Source organism: Notamacropus eugenii, chromosome 2, assembly GCF_028372415.1.
Source record: "Notamacropus eugenii isolate mMacEug1 chromosome 2, mMacEug1.pri_v2, whole genome shotgun sequence".
Lineage (NCBI taxonomy): Eukaryota > Metazoa > Chordata > Mammalia > Diprotodontia > Macropodidae > Notamacropus > Notamacropus eugenii.
This window is the reverse complement of record NC_092873.1, coordinates 349,268,351-349,288,483: the sequence shown is the minus strand read 5'-3', so window position 1 is coordinate 349,288,483 and position 20,133 is coordinate 349,268,351. Positions and strand designations below refer to the sequence as shown.

General features: G+C 36.3%; 1 protein-coding gene across 4 annotated transcripts; it reads left to right on the top strand.

Annotated features, from left to right (window-relative positions):
- The first annotated feature begins 846 nt into the window (after positions 1–846).
- Positions 847–18,462, top strand: MEIOC (meiosis specific with coiled-coil domain). 4 transcript variants are annotated; one of them, XM_072646008.1, is made up of 8 exons: positions 847–1,115; positions 2,779–2,913; positions 5,708–5,865; positions 9,415–9,519; positions 10,482–12,360; positions 13,076–13,210; positions 15,946–16,126; positions 16,672–18,462. In XM_072646008.1, the coding sequence occupies exons 1-8, from the start codon at positions 1,014–1,016 to the stop codon at positions 16,899–16,901; spliced, it is 2,925 nt and encodes a 974-aa protein (XP_072502109.1). In that variant the 5' UTR covers positions 847–1,013; the 3' UTR covers positions 16,902–18,462. The 4 variants fall into 4 exon arrangements, with proteins under 4 accessions (XP_072502109.1, XP_072502110.1, XP_072502111.1 ...); XM_072646009.1 differs by having other exon boundaries at positions 848–1,019; XM_072646010.1 differs by lacking the exon at positions 847–1,115 and adding an exon at positions 1,684–1,787.
- Positions 18,463–20,133: the final 1,671 nt, after the last annotated feature.

Here is a 20,133-nt window from a genome sequence, read left to right as displayed (position 1 = left end):
AGTGGCATCGTGTTTCTCACGGAGGGAAGCCACAGCCCCAGCTCTGTGCCAGGCTCCGATGGCTGGTCCCGTGCGTGCCATGGGCAGTTTCTGCACCACAAGGGCTAACAAGTTTGGAACCTTCTGGGCCAAGAAACTGCCCCCCGAGGGCACACAAACCTCGGAATCTGGCCACTACCTGCCTCCTCGAAGGCTAGGCATGTCATCCGGGCGCGAACAAACCAGCCGCGTCCCCGTGCCGGAGCAAGCCTGACTGCGGGCTCGCTACCCAGAATTCTCTGGTTCCGCTGCAAGGGATTCTGGGAACTGTTTCCGCGTGCCGACTAAAGGGAGCACGTCGGGAACTAGTTTAGGGAGTTCAGGCGTGGCAGCACCTCACTGGCCCTACGACCGTAGCAACTGAGGGCCTCGGCCCCACCCCGTACGCCATATTCCCTCAACTGCTGCTAAAGGAGACGACCCCGGGTGCCAGGCACTGGTGCCTCCCTTCCCTGGCCCCTCCTCCTTCTCTCTCACCCCTAGCAGCCGGCTTTAGCCAATCATCACGCCGCCCCTGCTTCGCCTCAGCCAATCCCGAGTCTTTCTATTTTGAGCGGGAAAAGCCGAAGCCCGAGGAGAGGCAGAAGCACGCTAACGGCCCCTTCTTTGCCCTGTCTCTGGGGGAACAGGGTCTTGGCAGGAGATGCCCATTGGCTCCCGGAAGGACCAATCGGATGTTGGGGAGAGGAAAAAAGACCTGGGAGGGAGGCGGGGGGAGGGGGCGGGGACAGGCCAGTGCCAGGTCGCGTGCGGGGTCTCGAGCCCTGGGTATGAAATGTAACGGCCTCTCCCCCCCGGCCCCTCCCTCCCCCTCCATCTCCCCCCCTCCCCACAGACTGGCCTCAGGCTGCGCCGGGGACGGAGGCGACGGTGGGAGCGGCGGGGTACGGGCTGAGGGGAGTAGCGGCCCGACGCCCCCCCTCACCCCCGACCCCGGGTGCCGAGCCTAATCGAGGAGGGGCTGGGGGGCCCCCATGGAGGTGAGAGGAGGAGGCGGCCCGCCCGGCCCCTGCCCCACGCACGCCAGCCCCCTCGAACCCGAGGGGGGCAGGACTGGGGGATGGCGGGGTGTGGAGGTAATGGGGGTCTGGGGACCCCGGAGCGGCCGGTCACGGGCGCGGGCGAGGCGCCCTGGAGGACAGGGAGGCGGGAGGAAAGGACGGGCGGCCCTAGGCCCGACGGGAGCAGCCGGCCCCGGCGCCCCGGCGGACCACCAGCTGGGGCTGAGAGCGCAGAGACCGACGGAGCTCCCGGGCCGAGGCCTGGGGAGGGGGAGCTGGGCGAAGGTGGGGGAGAGGCGCCCCACGACGGGAACTGACAGGACCGGGGACCGAGGGCGGTGAAGGGCGTCCCTGAAGGAGATGGAGGTGGCTAGGGCTGTGTGGGGAGCTCGTGAGGAAAGGGCCGAGGAGGTGACGGGAGGTGGGGGCCCTTGGGAGGGAAGCCCCGAGGAGGTGACGAGGTGTGAGGGCGTCTGTGAGGAAAGGCCCAGGAGGTGATGGAGGGTGGGTCCGAAGCCGAGGCGGTGACTGCAGTGGGCTGTGAGGAAGGACCGCGGGAGAGGTGACCTGGGGCTATTGTGAGGGGGAGGGCGGAGGAGCTCCGGGGAGAGAAGGACGACGATGGGTTGGGAGGGCGGAGGAGGTGACGCCGTGCGGGACCTTTGTGCGGGAGTCACCGAGGAGACCCCGGGTGTGGAGCCCTAGTGAGGACAGAAGATCGGGGCGGGCGGCGGCCGGAGGACCGAGGTGACTAGATAGTGGTCTCTTAAGGGAGAGGAATTTGGGGGCGATGGGGTGTGGGACCCTTCGAGAAAGGGGAATGAAAAGGACTGGAAGTCCGGGTCGGGCCCCGGGAGGGAGAAGAGAGCAGGGTGGGGTGGGGTGGGAGGATCCTGGAGTTCGGATCTTGAGCTCGGCGTCTGGGTGAGAGGAAAGGAAAGATGGACGGAGGTGACAGCGCCTAGGTTAGCACAGCACCTTGTTCCAGGTAGCAGGCGCTGAATTAATTATTGTGGAAATTCTCGTGGGCCTTTCGAAGAAAATGGCTTGTTGAGGGGCTGGGGTCCGTGACGCGATGGGGGCACCTGGAAGGTTGGAGCTGACAGGTTCCAGGTCCAGGACAGATGCGGGAGGCCTCTGGGGGCGGGGACGGGGGGAGGGATTTGGGAGGGGCTAGAGCGCGTTAACCTCGGAGGCCAGGCCAAAAGAAATTGGACTGCGTTTCCGGGTAGCTGTGGTGAGGTTAGCGGTGTAGTCCCGTGCCTCTCCCCTTTCTCTTCCCAACCCTACCGGGAAGTCCGTGGGACGGATCTCTTTACACGCATTCTGGGACCTCCTTATTACCTGGGAGGAGCGACCCCCAGTTGCAAATAGTGAGTTGAGTTTCCCTCGAGACCAGAATCGCCAAGAGCCTTGGGAGAGTTAGGAAGGGTGCTTTGCCTCCCCACCCCACCACCAGGCTCAGGGATGGATACTAATTGTTTGATCTCTGTAATCTTATCCTAAAAAAAGTTTAGAAAGTGGATGAGGAGGAGGAAGCAGCAAATTGGGGTAGGGGATGTGGGATTAAAATGAGCGAGTTTTTTAAGGGTCACAAATCAGTTGCTCGTTAAAGGAGTCGAAATCTGATGCCATTTACAGAAAATTTGGTAAAAATCAATCTTTGGGACGCAGTTCTTTTGGCACAACGTTTCCCTGTATTCACGCTTTTCTTCTTTTCGGTCCCTGTCGTCTACAGCCTAAAGTCGCTTTCCGCGGAGGTGCGAATCGCTGCTGGAACATTAATGCAGATACCAGCAGCCGATTAACTGATGTATTCAACAGTGTGATGTTGACTGGCTCCACTTCCTTCTATGATTGCTACAAATCACAGGTTCATTGATAAACTTTAATTCCATGTTAAAAGGTTAAGAATTGTCAAGTATACCAAATTGTTACAATTAAATTCATCTCCAATTCATAGTATTGATGCATCTCTGGTTACAAGAGGAAAGAGCTGAGAATTTCCAAAATACATACCTTTGAAAAAATGTTATATCGAACATTTAACATTTTTCTTTAAATGTTTTCATCCTGTCCTCAACTTAATGTGAGCACAAAAATGTTAAAGGAAACTCTTTTACATTAATTTATAACCTTTGAACACTTTCTTTTAAGCATAAGCTATTTACTGAATTCAAACATCAGATAATTTAAGGGTAAAAGTTTTTTATTAGCTTCTTGCTCTTTTGATAGCTTGTGTGCTACTATCCACTTTTCGCTCTTAAAAACTTATTTTCAAAAGTTAACCTTTTAGTGTAATTAAAATTGCTGTCATTTGAAATTTTCATTTGGTCAGGTTGTCTGAATGTATGGAAATATTCCTCCTCATTACAAAAATCCCCTTAGTTTAAATAAGTTACACCAAAAAAAAAAAATCTGTACCATCAATATTCTGTATAGGTATAATACTTGCCTTCCTCATAGGGTGTTTGTTAGAAAATGCTTTGTGAACTTTAAAGTGCTATGTCTAGTAATAATAATTCACATTTAGAGGCACTTAGTAGCTATTTGGTTTTGCCCACACTGGACATCTGATTATATCTTTATACATATTTTTAGCTAGAAAAAGATCCAGATGTTTCATGTATTTATATATGGATCTTTACCACATTGATTAGGTATTGAAGTACTTCCCGGCAGACTAAGCTAAAAATTGACCTTTAAAAAAAAGTTGAATTTTTTTTCCCCAAGTCTGGATGAAAATTCATTTAAAATGCAAAATACAGTTGAAATGAAAAAACATCCTCAAAAGATTTAGATCCAGATACCAGGGCTTTACCAATGTAGACATAAAATGAAGATTGATTGGCTAAGTATTACACTAAAGAATTGAGTAGTAAAAATGAACAGTTAGGCTAAAAATAGTCATTTTGAATAAGTTACAATTGAAATTGAGTAGACTAATCAATACTAATTAAGCATAATATAAAACAAACTAAATTTAATACCACTGGAATTCTGGAAAGGTAAAAATTTTAGTGGAACTTTCATTTTCAGTAAGGTAGTTGTTCTGCATCTCAATTTACTCAAGAAAGTTCTGAGGTGTAGGTTTTAGATAATATACTCAAAATAGCAAATGCTATAAAACAATTTGAGCTTCTGAAGATAATTTTAAAAAGAGCTCTTTTTAAATATTTGAGTGCTAACTGTATTACTAATATGATAGCCAGCATTAGCCTGTACTTTGAATTACTATTGTTTCAGTGGCACTAAGATGGTCAGTTACAATACAATTTAATTTAGAAAAAGTTTAAAAATCAAAATTGTACAAAGTACTTTATGTTTAATTTGAATTAAGGAAAAAAATTATCCAAAGAATAGTATAGTTTAAAAATATTTTTATCCAGTTTCAGATCCCTTTGTTATACTTAAACATTAAATAAACTATTTTTATTGTATTTACATGTTACTTAGGGCTAAAGGTCACCTATAGCTTTATCATTTTCTCTTCGTAGGACTGAAAAGAGTGAATCTATAATTTCAGCTTTCACTTATAAAAACATTTTCTAGTATTAATAACTTAAAATTAGCTTTTTTACATTTCAAACATTGTTATGAAGTATTTACATCAGACTAAGAATTTTGTTGTTTATTGGTAACTTGCTACAATTTTCTTGACAAAAACCTGAGCTGGAGTCCTTCATATAGTGAAAGCCAGGTATTAAATTTAAAAAAAAAAAAAAACTTAACATACAACATTTCATTCTTATAGTTTCCCTAAGAGAGGTGGTAAAAGAAGTAGAGAGTGAGAGGTAGTGTTGTACAGTAGAAACAACAATAATAATAAATGTAAGTGCACACTGTGTGAATCACACCATGTGCTGGCAGAGATACAAAGTTTAGACAAGGCATTGCCCCTGTCCGCAAGGGACCTTCAGTCTGGTAGAGTACTATAATACACTATTTTATTGCCACTGTATTAGAAAGTTACAAAACATAGTGCTCTGGGGTCCAAGAAGGATGTTGTTACTGGGGAGACATCAGGGAAGACTCCATGGAAAGGTTGGCATTTCAGTTAGACTATAAAGGATGGGCAGGAATAGGAATTGAGCAAGTGTGAGGAGGGAGGAAGAGGGAGAGAGAGGACATTTACAGGAAGTGGAAACAGCTTTAAGATTCTACTACTGGCCAGCACTGGGTTGAATCTGAAAACTTAGGTTCTAGTCTTGGTGCTGCTACTCAGCAACCTAATACATTGGGCAAGTCATTTTATCTCCAAAAGACTCAGATTTCTTATTACTAAGATAGAGATAATACTGGCCCTAACTGTGTCTGTTAGTTGTTTTGAAAATCAGATGAGATAGGTGAAAATGCTTTTGTAAATGACAACACACAAAGTGTTATTTTTATCCACTTTTTAAGATGAGGTAGAGCATATCAGTTATATAATTTGTGCAAGGTCACACTGCCTAAGTTTGAGATGTCTAGATGAAAAATTGTCTCTGTACATACTCTGCTATAGCATGACAGCCAGTCCCTTCAGTTCTGATTTATGTCTCTCAAATTCTGTTCATGTGTTCTTTCCACTTGTATTTTTCATCACCTAATATTTTGTCAATAGCAGAATAAAAGAAAATAAATGAAGTATTTATAAATATGACTAAAATGTTTCTTCTAAATTTCAGAGTGAAGACAATGTAGATTTACGGCAGACATACACTCCACTTTCTTCATCCACAGAATATTCAAGTTCTGTTGATTCTTCCCTTTTCTATGCACCATGGTCATCATATGGAGATGATATCAAGCAGCCTACTAATTCTCAAATCAATGTAAAGAACAGGTAAGATAATGAATAAAACATATGAGTTTAAATTAGGTTTTAAGTTGAATAAAGCCATTTTCAAATTATAAGGAGGGAAAGGTTAGGGTGAAAAAAATACCCAGTTACTATGCTGACCAGCTTAATTTAACTGTATGTGGCATGTAAATACACAGGCCCATTTTACACTGCTTTTCAAAATGAACCACAATATTATCAGAAACCATCTAGTTTTGGAGGCATATTAACTTAGTATGTGCTCTGAATTGCATAAAAACGAAACCTTTGTATAGATAGGCTTCATGTAACACTTATTTGGTTATACAATGGATCATATAGTCTGAGTACATAAAGACATATACTCTACCTTTTTTCCTTTAATACAGAAATCCTTAAACTCTGATGTCAACCTTGTGACTCTATACAAGTATTGTGATTGGTTGGCATTAGTTTTATTTATTCATCAAGATTTTAAAATAACTTGAAAAGACTGCTTTAGATAAAATTATTAATAGCTATTTGGTATTTTTTTTCCTTTTTGTAAGATCATTTAATAAAATCTGATTTAGAAGTTCCCACTTACAAAGTTATCCTTTTCATTAGGTTAAAAAGTATTGGTCTCCTTATCTTTCCATATCCCTAGGTTTTCCTTTACAGTTTTTGGTAGTTAGTTCATTCACAGATTTATCAAAAGGATGATACCAGAAAAAACAACTTTGACTTTGAAATTTGACCCTTAATTAACAAGAGGCAGTGTAACACAGTCCTTTTTAGCTTTGGTTCTTATTAATTGAAAAATACTGGAACTTAAAAAAAAATTAACTCAGAGTAAACCATCTAAGATGCTAGTACTATTGGAAATTATCTCAAATAAAAAAATTTACATGAAATAATTTTCAAATATGTAGAGCTGCACAAATAATAGATATTATATCTAAAGTATCTTAACACTAAAAATTTTAAGGAAAAGGAGAATTTTTTTATAGTGAAGAAGGGACTCTTTAGAGGAAAAAGAATTATTGTTTAGAACAAGCTTCTGTCAAACTCCTATGCTGTAGGCACTATGCTAATCATTTGTGGATACCAAGACCAAAAAATGAAACAGTTCTTGCTCTCAAGAAGGACAACAGCCATAATTTATACAGCCCAGGAATTCTGATTAGCTTCCCTTTCCACCCCAGGTTTATTAGGGGTTTATTAGGTTTATTTTTTATTTCAGAAAACTCAGGGATTATATATAACTCATAAATTTTACAATAATTGCTTATAGGAAAATGAGGTAGTGAGGAATCACTAAAAGACCAGTGTAAGTGATTTGGTTTTGCTGGTTAGCATAATCTTACTTAACTGATTCTCAGTTTCAGCAGTGTGGTACAAGGAAAAGATCATTGACTTAGAGGACCTGGGTTCAAATTGGCTACTAGTACGTCTGACCTTAGACAAGTCCCTTAATTTCTCTAGGCCTAATTTTTTGTTTGAAATAAGAATAAATGTCTATCCTCTTGGGTCCTTTGTGGCTCTCAATCTATGATTCAGTGATTACTCAAGATAGTAAATAAAGGCCCACACAGTTTGAACATTCTACAATTTTGAAGTACATAAAATGAAAGTAATATCTTTGCTACTTAACTCAAAAGCTCTGTTCTAGGTAGGGATCAAATGAGATTTATGTGATATTTTCAAAAATATAAAGCTATACAAATAGATATTGTATCTAAAATGTCATAACCCTAAAAAATTGTAAGGAAAAGAAGGGCAGAAACAGTGACAAAGAACTTTTATAGGAGAAAGAAATTATAGTTTAAAATATAATAAGCATTTATTAACCATTTTATATTCTAGGCACTGTGCTAAACATTTGGGGATAGAGACAAAAAAAATGAAACATCCCTTGCTCTCAAGGAAAACAAGAAGTAGAACTGCCTAGGCCAGGGGTTTTTGTCAAAAATGTCATGGACCCGGTGGGCAGTCTGGTAAAGCCTAAATAAATAATGGAAGGAAATGTTAAATATCATTTAGAGGCCAGTAAAAATAAAGTTTTTCCAGTTCTCAACAGACTTCCAGAAATCTGTCACTGGATCTTCTAAGGGGTCATGGACCCCAGGTTAAGAATTTGATCTAGACCCTGGAGAGGATAAAATGGTATCCCTCATAGTTTTTGTCATTATACGTATCTAGATTTTATCAATTTACTGGGTAAGACATCACCTAACTAATTGGAAACCATAGCTTCCATTATACTAGATACTTCTCTAAGTATACCCATACAATTTTAGGCCTTAGTGTCCATTCCTATCATTTTACAAAATCCCCAGAAAAATTAACATGATTTGCCTAGGATCATACAGGTAAATGACAGAGCAAACTTTTAACACTGAAAATAAGAAAATGAAAATGGAATTTTCAGGGCACTGGAAAGAGCACTAGATTTTGAGTCAGAGGGACCTTGGTTCAAATCCCAGTTCTGCCAATTGTTACCCAGTAACCTAAGGCAAGTCAGTTAACATCTTGAGGCCTAATTGTGTCCCTTTCTATAAAATGAGAGGCTGCATTTCATGATGAGACTCTTCTAGTTCTAAATCGGTGATCCTCAGATTCCACATTTACTTTCATTTCTCTTATCAATGGTTCCTAACCTGAGGTCTATGAACTTGTTTTTAAAACTATTTTGATAACTGTATTGCCATATAATTAGTTTCTTTTCTAATGCTATGTGTCTTATGCATTTAAAAAAATATTTTGAGAAAGATGTCTGTATGCTTACCAGATTGCTATAGGGGTTCATTATACAACAAGTAAAGAACTCCTGAACTTAAGCCAGTTTTTTTTTTTTTTTACAAATAACTGAAATCTAAATTAGTTAATTTTTGACTTAAGTTCACACAATTAGTTGTTAATAGCAAAATTGGGTCTAGAAACCTAGGTCCCTTGACTAATACTCTACCTTTAAAGTCTTGAGTTATTTGAAGGAAGATTTCAGTATTACTCTGCATATATACTTCATTTTTGTACACAGAATTTTTGGGGAAATATTGAATAAAGCATCCATTTCAAATATTTTATGAAGAAAGTAAGTAGGTGTTGATAGAATAATGAGTTAAAAGACTGGAAAGTGCTTTTAGCAATAGCTGGATATATGGGTGAACAGGATATCACAGAATAGAAAATTATATCTCTTTTAGTAGTCTAAAGTGTATAGTATTGTGGTATAGAGAAATAACTAGGAAGCAGTTATATATTATGAATTGGCTATATGGTATGAAATGAAATGGAAATAGAACTACCTTTCAAGTAGACCTCATACCAAAGGAAAAAATATTATTTAGTTTCTACCACTGTTTGAAATGCAAGTATAAATTCAGTTCAAGGGTTAAATATTAAGATAATGGTCTTAGACTAGAAAAAGACATTTGTGAGGATCAAATGAGATAATAAATTGTAAAGCACTTAGCATAGCTCCTGGCACATAGTAAGTGCTATATAACTGTTAACTCTTAATATTACACTGTATTATAGGATAAATAAAGTAATTTACAAGTGATACTCAGTTTTCACCATGATTTTTTTTAGGATTCAGACGGAAAGAAATGACTATGGCAGTGAAACAGACTTATATGGACTTGTGTCTAACATTTTGGAAGAACAAGATAAATCACAGCCATATTTTGCTGAGGGGTTAGTATATTATATGCAACCATTTAAGATACTTTTAAGCCTGCAAATACTGTTTGAATCTCATCCTTAACCTTCTTTTAGTGAATACAGGATCATTTGGCAGAGACTTAAGTCATATTCACTTTTAGCTTTAGCTTCATTAACATATGTAATTCAATATTTCCCTGTTACTAAGAATCTCATTCTGTGTTTTCATTTTTTCAATTACTGTTAACATCTTTTGTTAGGAAATTATTCTTAAAATATTCAAAACATTTTGTCAGATGGGCTAAAGCTTGGCATTAGAAGTATATAAATTTCAGGCATTTTACACATTGATTTCAAAGAAAAAGCATCGTGATTTCTATCCAGAAAGACTTATGGATTTTATTTACAAAGTAAAATTAATTGTTAAAAAAGACAACTTAATTGTTTTATTTGAGTGTGGAAAAATCCTACCCAGAAGCTATGGATTTTTAATATTTCCTAAATGGGAACTATGCAGTACATACGTAGCCAATTAAAATATTCTAATTTGAAATACAGCTTCATCAGAACACATCCCTTTTTATTATGAAAAAATACAGACTCTCCGGAACTTTATTTTTTCTTTAAATTAATTTTGTCTTGTAAAAATAAGCCAATCAAAAGAAAAAGTCTTTTATTCTCTGCTTACCATATATAGTTAATGAGAAGCTATAGTGAGATTTTATTCATTGGCTTGAGTTGCCCACAGGAAAAAGTACAATGAAGAGAGAGTGAAGTTAAGAAGGTATTTCATATATGTATTTCTGGCAGGCAATAGCTACTATTATCCTCTAAAAATTTCTGTGATGTAAGTAAAAGGTTGATAATGTGCTATGGATAATTGGAGAAGAACTTAGTGGGACAAGATTGAGGTATTTCAACTCCTTTCTCACATTCTCCACTGGGGAAAAGTCTTTAAAGTCCAAGTTGTAATTAAACATATTTACTTGTTCTAGGACCTGCTCCTCCAACTTAAAGTCAGTTTGGCCTGTGAATACAAGCAGATTTGCAGATCACCATGACCTCTTGTCAGAAACTAAAAGGCCAGTAGATACAGCCATCTCTCAACAAGCTTTTTATAGTGGCGAATCTGTCTCAGCAGTGGAAAAGCAGTACCTGCACAGTAGTAATCTCACACCACAACAGAAAATAGATGAACTTTATCATGGATTTACTAGCTTAGACCTCGAAGAGCAATGGATGTACCCCTCACGAAGTGATCACTCCAACTGTTACAATATTCAGACAAATGATACCACTAAGACAACATTTCAAGAGTATCCATTTATCAAAAACTGTTTTACACCACAACCTGGCCTATCTGATATCATGAAAGAATCAGGGGTTGATACTTACCCTTATGGAAGAGATAAAATGTGTGCCAAAGGGCTTGAGGCACCATTACAGCAAAAAAGGGCAGAGATTTTTCTTTCACAATTCAATAGATACAATGAAAATGCAGATTATTGTAGATATCCGGAATACTCTCATCCCAATAAAGCTAAGCTAAATAAGTGTTCAAATTTTAGTGTTCAAGATAACAAAAAATTAGCCAACGGAGCACCTGAGACACCAGGTAGTGTAGAAACAGACACATATACTAAGTTATTTCAAGTGAAACCAACAAATCAGAAAAAAATGGAGGAGACTATACAAGACCAACAGAATTTCACATTTTCAAAGACTACACCACATTTAGCAGAAAAGCAGTTTGCAAAGGAAGCAGCATTCAGTGCTGATTTTGGGTTAAAATCAGAATATGGACTAAAATCTCACACAGCTTGTCCAGGTAATAATGATTTTGCTAGTGTCTCAGAAAAAGCACAGTTTTCTAAACCTGAGCCCCAGAATTCTGAATATTTTAAATCAGTGAATTTATTATCAAACTCAGCAACATCTTCAGGAAGCATCAACATAAATAGACCAACTTGGATGAATGTTCAAACAAAAAACAGCACTCCTGTGCCATATCGAAATCAAGGTAACTTGATGAAATTGAATAGCCATTTAAATGCAGCTTCAAAAGGTGGTAACCATTCTTCAGATTTTCCCCAACTATCATCTACAAACTTAACCCAAAATAGTAATTTGTTTCAGAAATATTGCCAAGAAAATCCTTCAGCATTTTCTAGTTTTGATTTCAGTTACAATGGTACAGAAAGAATTCAGTCTGTCAATCACATGGAAGGACTGACCAAGACTGGGGAAGAAAGTCTTTTTGAATCAGTTACAGATAAAAAAATAAAGCAGCCAAATGGATTTTGTGATAACTATTCAGCTCAGCAGTATGGGATCATTGAAAATGTGAATAAACATAATTTTCAAGCTAAGCCCCAAAGTGGACATTATGATCCTGAGGAAGGACAGAAGCATTTAGATAGTTTATCTCAAAATACATATCAAGACCTATTGGAGTCACAAGGTCATTATAATAGCCACAGACAGGGAAGTGGAGATAACAATATTGTTAATAACCGTGTGACTCGTGCTCAAGCTTCATGCTTTTCTAACAATTACATGATGGGAGACTTAAGGCATAATCAGAGTTTTCAGCAACTTGGTTCAAATGGATTTCCCTTGCGATCTACCCATCCATTTGGCCATTCTGTTGTTCCACTATTGGATTCCTATGATTTGTTTTCTTATGACGATTTAAGTCATTTATATCCCTATTTCAATGATATGATGTATGGTGATAATTCCTTTTCTGGTTTTGTGCCAACCTTTGGATTTCAAAGACCAATTAAAACCCGAAGTGGACCAGCTAGTGAACTTCATATTCGTCTAGAAGAGTGCTATGAACAGTGGAGAGCATTAGAAAAGGAGAGAAAAAAGGTAACACAAAAACAGCTATCTATATAGGAGTAAATTAATTGTAGTATGCCAGCTCTGCCAGTTTTCAGTATTTTCACAATGTAAGTTCAAGCGTACCCTATCTTGCTGATGAAGCTAAACTCTTTATTCTGTAGAGTTAAAAAGTGCAGGGTGTTTTTATATGCATAGAGACTAGATAATCAGAAAAATTATCCCAGAAATAAACTAAAAGGACAAAAATGTTTATCAGAATTGAATTTGTGTGTCAGTCTCATCGATGCTGAAAGGACCATTACAAATAATTTTGAGAAAACTACTAGTATATTTAACAAATGCTTTGGTTAGCAAAATAAGTATAGATTGATATATAGTAAAGCTAGAAGTGAATATATTTAGTATAACCATATGACTTAGAGAACACAAGAACCAAGTTACCTTCCTTAATTAAGCAGTTATTTACTAATTTTAAAGGAAATGAAATCTTCATTATATATGTTAATATTAAGCATTAGATTTTAATAGAATTTTTAAATCCTTGCCTACCTCAGCATAATGAAGCTTCCTTGGTACTTAAGTGTTTGAGCAAGTTTACATGCACTGAGTTAAGCCACAGAATGGTAAAGACTAGGCTTATATGGGATATATATATACATGTATGTGCATATGAAAACTATTATTCGTTGTCTGATAAGATTTTGAAAAAAGTAAATGTCTAAACTTTTGCAATTTTTCTTAGACTGAATTGGCTCTTGCCAAGAACTATCCAGGGAAAAAAGTTTCCAGTACTAATAATACTCCAATTCCAAGGCTGACCTCTAATCCATCACGAGTTGATCGCCTAATTGTGGATGAACTACGAGAACAAGCCAGAGTAAGCTGTTATGTTTTTTTAAAGAAACACTGTATATTTAAATTTGTTCATGTATTTTATAATATCTAAGACTTTGAAGGATTTTTAAAGTCTCATTTGCATTATAATTTTCCATGCTTGGTCTTAGCATAAGGATAAATATTTAGAAAGAAGAAATGCCATTTATTTATTTTGAAAAGAGTGAGGACCTTCATAAAGCAAAAATTCCTTTACCAACAGCTTAAAAGATTTTACTTCCAGACTAAATTGTAATTAAGCTTTAATGAATTAAAAAAATTAAATATTTAGCAAGAACTCTTTCCCAAACATCGATAGCAAAAATTTTCTCCAATTTTCTTATAAAGATAGTTTGAGTAGGGAGCTTATGTTTATAGTGTCACAATGTAAAATATGACTTTAATTCTTAATTTTCTCAGCATCATTCATTTATTCATTTCATTCTTTAAGCAATTTGTGTGCCTAACTTTACATAATACTGTAGTTCTGTTCTTGGAAAGTTGTGTAATCATATATTTTTAAAACAGTAGGGAATTTTGTTGGAATCTTGAGATGAATCCTGTGTTATTGGAAATAGTCACCCCCCAAAAAAATCTGCTTTGTACTTTTGGATTTGGGGTAGCAGTTTGTAAATATTTGCTTTATTCTTTAAAATCTTATTTTAAAGTTAAAATACTTTCCAAGTAAACTTTTTAAAATGTCTTTAAAAGTTATAAAATTAAGCATTCAAAAAAATCAGGTTCTCTGTGACTTAACAGAAGTTTTATGAATCAAGAAGTAATAAGTATATTCGACTTACATTTATTTCCTAATTGTATTCTTTGTTCTTAAGCTTTTAACATAAACAACCTATTAATCTCCTTTCCTATAAGCAGGCCAGTTTTTTTCAGTTCTTACAGACTACTGAACCTGTTCAATCAGTTAAAATTTTCAGAAAATGTCTTTTTAATCCAAGAGAAATATTTATGCTGAGAAACATGTCCAGCAATTTAAAATAAACTAGAAATGTCATGGATTGCATTTAAATATTATCATGTTAATTTATAATTTAAAAACTAGTTTATTTTTGTAAAAATTATTTCTGGTTAAAATCCATTTAGTTTCTGGCAAGCTCCTTATAATAAAAACAAAGAATCACAAGAAGAGAGAATCTAAAAATTAGCTCATTACTTCTAGTTATACATTAACTTAGAGGCTTTGGATACATAAGTTATAATAATTTTATTACAGGTAAACAGCAATGTTATTCAGAAATATTCAAAGGTTGAAACCGGTTTTGGTTGTACTAACTTTTGTAGTTTTTTGTAGTGTTTTTATTTTGTGGGATTTTTCAGAAACTTATAAAAAAATTTTAAGTCCACTAAAAACTGCATAAAATTTCATTGCATTTTCTTTTTCTCATCCTTTAAATAACTCTTTGCTTTTCTTAAATAGTAATAATATTAAGTTATTGGCTTGTTTTGTTTCCTAGGAGTCTAAGATGGAGCAATATAGTTTCCTTTCTCCTATAAATCTGTTTTCTTGAGAGAATCTATAGGACTGATTTGACATAGGCTTAATCCAAAAAGACAAAATGATTTTGATAAGTCAAGGAATCAGTGATTCAGTGATTTCAATTTCTCAATTAAGAGTTTTTCAACACAACTGTGCTCTATAGTATATGGTTAGAATCAGGATCAGCTTCTGGGGATAGTTACTGTATTGTTTTATTCTGTGAAATCCTATTTGTTAGAGAAAACTAGTCACTGGTTTAAGAACTACTTGAAGCAAAGCATAGGACAGTCCATAACTATGTGACTTGCACCCCCTAATGTTCCAAAAGAGTCTATGCCTACTGAAATGAAAGTGACACTATAGAAACTGATTTTTTTAGCACAGTAACCAATAGGAATAAACTGCTTTTTTCCCCAAATTTCTTTGGGTAATATTTACAGCTATGGAATCTTTTAACAGTCACAATAACAAATATCCTGGATTTTCCCAAATTCTGGATTCTTTAAACCAAGCAATAATGGTTTCCTTTAGAACACAGTTCTCAACTCCCTATCCATCACCATCAGCACACTCTCATTTAAAGTCATCTGAGTAGATTTAATTGAGGTTAACACTAAAAGCATAGATTATTGTTGATAGGGCAGTTAAAGTTGAGTGGACTACATGGAAACCACACAGCAGAAAAAAAAATGAATGTATTGTCAACCCTTTTTCTGAGGGCAGAATACTGTTTTTTCACTCCTTATCCCCAGAGGCTAGCAGTCCTCGGTAAATGTTGGTTGAATTAAATTTTACTTCCAAAGTATTTTTTTTTAACTATCTCCTTCTGTCTTCATATGTCGAAGGAATAGGGAGGGGATAAGCTTTAATTTCCCTTTTTTGCAGATGGGGAAATAGATTAATGCGACTTAACAAGTTCCAGGTTAATCAACCTAGGGATCCTTTTTTTGAAATTTAATGTTTTTTACATATTAAATCTACTTTCTAAAGATGTTCCCCCAAATGCTAAAAAAATATTACCACACCTTGTCTTATAGCTGCCTATTATTAACACTTACTAATATATTTAATCTTTTCAATGTTGCTAAGTTCTTGAAGTCAGACACTTAAACTTTTGAAATGAGCTTTTAATAGCAGATAAGTGATTTTAATGTTACTTTTCAAATGCGAATTTATTTTTGCTAAAGTTTGAGGCAAGGCAGTGTGGTTATATGCTTTACCTAACTTTAAAACACTTCCTACAGGTTGTGACTTTACTTGGCAAAATGGAACGTCTTCGCAGTTCTCCCCTTCATGCCAATATTTCTACTGCTCTTGATAGACACTTGGAGTCTATTCACATTGTACAGTCACGTAGAAAGGATGAAATTGTAAATGCTTCAAATCGGCAAAGGCAAGGAGTTCCTAGATGCCAAGATGACAGAGGTACCAATCAATATTCCTTCTTTGGTAAGGTGATACTAAATCTAGTGTTACTATAAGAGAACAGAGTACTACATTAATTTTATGTTTGATCAGAGGCTCAAGGAACATTTCTAAAACTCTTAGCTAGCAGTAGAACTTAGAGAAATTAGACAAACAAACTCAGAAGAAACACAATTCTAATAACTTTTTACCTCCTTCAGAATTAAAAAGTGTTCCTTTTTAGCTGCTTTTGGAAGCTTTTGATTTCTATTTGTGCAAATAAGGCAAAAATCCCTGCCCCAGATAAAGCACATCATTATTCCTAGTAATCACAAAGAAACAACAGTGAAAAAAACCACACCCATACTTGGTAACAGAATGTCTTTCTAGCTCAGGAAATAGTTAACCTTTTTTGAATAGCGTGATATTAGGATCAACTTTACTTTGGCTATAATGCCAGGTTTTTTTGTTGGATTATTTTTGATTCTGTTTTTTAGATTTCAAGAATTTCTTATATGGTATCTAATATGGACTATACTTCAAATGTATATAACTTTTTTTTTTAGATGTGTTTGCTCTTGCCTCAGCAATTAAAGAGATGTGTGTGGCTACTCGGAAAGCACGCACTACCCTATGGTGTGCACTGCAGATGACCTTGCCCAAAACAGCCAGTACTGCTGGCCAAGCAGATGTGGAGAAGGCTTTACAGGATATAGTAAACTGTGAAGATAAAGTCCATGAAAATATAAATAGCAGCAATCCTTTGAACCAGAGAGGTGAAACAAACAAACATTAAGGAAATGCCAGCAGAATGAGAAGAATAAAAGCTGTTAAGTAAATATATCAAGACATTCGAAAGTAATTTTAATGAACTTTTCAAGCTTGAGAATTTCAGTACATTAATTTTCTTCCAGATTTAAAGTTAATACCTTAATGAAGTTCAACTTCTAATTTTTAGAAATATCTAGGATACTATTTCTAATGGATCAGATATAGTTAAAAGTGAACTCTCAAAGGTAAAGTTGACTACTCTAGGAGTTCTAGCTAGTCAAAGATAACAGGTTAGTTTAAGTAAAATGAGTATTTCCTAACAACTAAAGTATTACTTAAATCTATTCTGCAGTGTAGGTAAACGCAAATGTGAAATTCTTCTAGATGATAAGTTTCATTTAGGTTTGCCTTAGTAAGTAATAATTCCAAATAATGAATCTAAGTGACTGTAACCCAACTAGGACTACAGTCTTGTAACCAAGACAAGTTTTGATTGTGATATAAAAGCGTTTTCCTTGCAAAACTGGATAATACCTGGGAACCAAAGGAAAACAAGGCTATACCCAATATTCATGTAAAAATTTAATATTAAAATACTACCATATTTATAAATTTGAAATCTTAGCGCCTAAATTTATGGAGGGAATTGCATCTGATTCTCCTAAATTAGTGATAAAAGTGCCAGTGTAAAAACCATGCAAGTTACTGAATATAAAACCTGTTCAAATCATTTGTGTATATTCTTTAAAATTTAATTATAATATCAATTATTAAATGTTGCCAATTTTAAAGTATTTAAATTGAATCAAAACATAACATTTCCATTATCTGGATCTTTTAGAAAGACTTGCTGGACAGCAACTGAAATAATGACTATAGTTCTAATACCCTTGGTTTTGCTGCTTTTTAAGAGGGTATCACGAGGTTCTAAAATGTATTTTTTTAAAGTTACTCTTTAGCTAGTTTGGTTTACAATTGGTTAGTGTATATTTTGTGTAGTTGTGTTCATTAGTTTTGCTTCTGTATTTTTTTTTTTGAGAGCTCTTGAAAGCTTGGCTTTTTCTGTTTCTCATCACTTAATATCTTTGTATTGAATGTGAATAATTTATTCATTAATATGAAATGTTGGTATTATGTGGCTCAGAAGACCTTGGGTTTTAACAATTCTAGCATGAGTTAAACTATAATATAATGTACTGATGAAATTTAATTGAACTACTACCCTTGGCTTGAAACACTGATGTTTCAAATATCAGTGTTCTTCCTAGTTTTAGAAATCCTGGTATGCAAAAAAAAAAAAAAAGGAGTGTAATCACACCACATAAATTTTCTTTAGATGATGTGCGGAAGAAACTGATTGAGAATGCAGGAGAAACTGTAGTGAAACCATTTTGATCATTGATATGCCTTAAGACAACTGCCCAAATGAATTACATTGAGGGTAGCCAAATAAAATAGATCACCCCACCACAGTCACTGCACAGAAACTGGTTAAGTTTGACATAAGACATGTTGGATGTTATGAAAACAAATATTGTACTGAATTTAGACTGTCAGGTAATAAATAAATTAGCATTTGTTGAAAATGTCTGATATCATTATTCAACATTTACACCCCTGATACAGCTAGCTTCATTCACTGCGCTCATTAGGAAACGATGTAACTAAATTTACATAAAATTGCTGAGTATTTCTGCCAAGTAATTTTGAATGAATTATCTGTGTTGTATTTGGATTTACAAGGTGAATATACTAGTTGCTAAAATGCTAATACCTAAAACTGAAGCTTTCTGCTTATGCTGATCCAGAAATTTCAAAATAGAAAATCTGTGGAAGCCTTTACAGCATATAATCAAAATAAGTTAGGCAAAGATTGTATGTTAAGAATATTTATACACTAAAAAAGCATGTTACAAATTCTCTCCTAAATAATAATCCTATTTCCAGTTAACCAATCCTGACCTGGTTATCTTTAAATTAAACATGTTAATTACACCCTTAGATGATTTTAATCACTATACAGTGTCTTCCTACAGCATAAAATTTTTTTAAACATTTTCTATATATTTCTATTTATTCCCCATATAATTTTAAGTAAAAACTTATACAAGCTACTTAAAAATACCAACAGATTCGCCAGGGAATATGTGGTGTTTCTACCATTTTTGTTCTCTTTAAAAAAATCTGGCCAAACCTAAGAAAAGTAAACCCTTTACCAAAAGTGGATGAAAGCTACCTTGAGTCATGTTGTCTTTCCAAGGGCTTAGGAACTCAGTGCTTCAGGGCTGTCCTGCTTGAGATGCTCTAGAATGTTACAGCAAAACCCAAAACTGTGGCTAGTCAGTATTAACTGAGGAGATATGAAAAGGAGGAATTTAAACATTATCACCCCCAAATTGACATCATAGAAGACCAATATTCATTAAGGCCTTCAAGTGTCTAGATGACATACTTAAATCTAGTTAGCAAACAAACCTATTCCCATCTCTTTAAAAGACTGCTGAATATTTTGTCAGTTTGGACTTTAGTTGTAACATACACAGTCTCAAGATCATAAAATTAATGATTAAAATGTTAGGTAGGTTGAAAAAGTAAGTCATTCAGATGTAATCTGTTATTTTAATAATAAAGACTGATTCCTTTCAACTTGAAAACCAAATCATAACTTAAACTGCATAATTAAGTTAGCAATCAAAAAGGACATCTATAATGTCTTTTCCAGTGTGAGAGCTAAAATATCTGAAATCCAAAGATGCTATATGTTATGAATAACTGAGGACTTTTGAACATGAAAGTTGTAAAGATTGTGGTAGCTTTCATAATGAAGTTAGAAGCACATATGGGTTCTTCTGTACTTGAATTATTCTATATATCTCTCTGGTCCAAGAAATGACCATGTTAAAATGTTATAAGGTATTAGAAGACTCCAGTTCTCCTAAAAGATTTATCCAGCATATCAGAACTCTTATCAAAGCAAACAGCATTAAGTCAAAATCCACTACACTTCTAAGTGAATGGTTTTATCTATTTAGGGGAAGATGGGATCTCAGAGGTCATCTAGTCCAAAGCTCTCATTTTGCAGAGGAAGAAATTGAGGCCAGAGAGGTTAAATGACTTGCTCAAAGTCACACTGGTAGTAATTTTAATGAGGACTAACAGAGAAGAGATTTGAACCAGTCCACTCAACTCCAAAATCTGCAATCTTTTCTGCTATATCACACTCAGAACTTCTTTTTCCTGTGGTGAAAAGTTGTTGA

Bases quoted from the DNA above. Each gene is read 5' to 3' on its own strand.
- MEIOC (XM_072646008.1), top strand. From the start codon at position 1,014: ATGGAGGTGAGAGGAGGAGGCGGCCCGCCCGGCCCCTGCCCCACGCAC. The intron at 5,866-9,414 runs GTAAGATAATGA...GATTTTTTTTAG, and splicing joins CAAATCAATGTAAAGAACAG to GATTCAGACGGAAAGAAATG. The intron at 13,211-15,945 runs GTAAGCTGTTAT...CACTTCCTACAG, and splicing joins AACTACGAGAACAAGCCAGA to GTTGTGACTTTACTTGGCAA.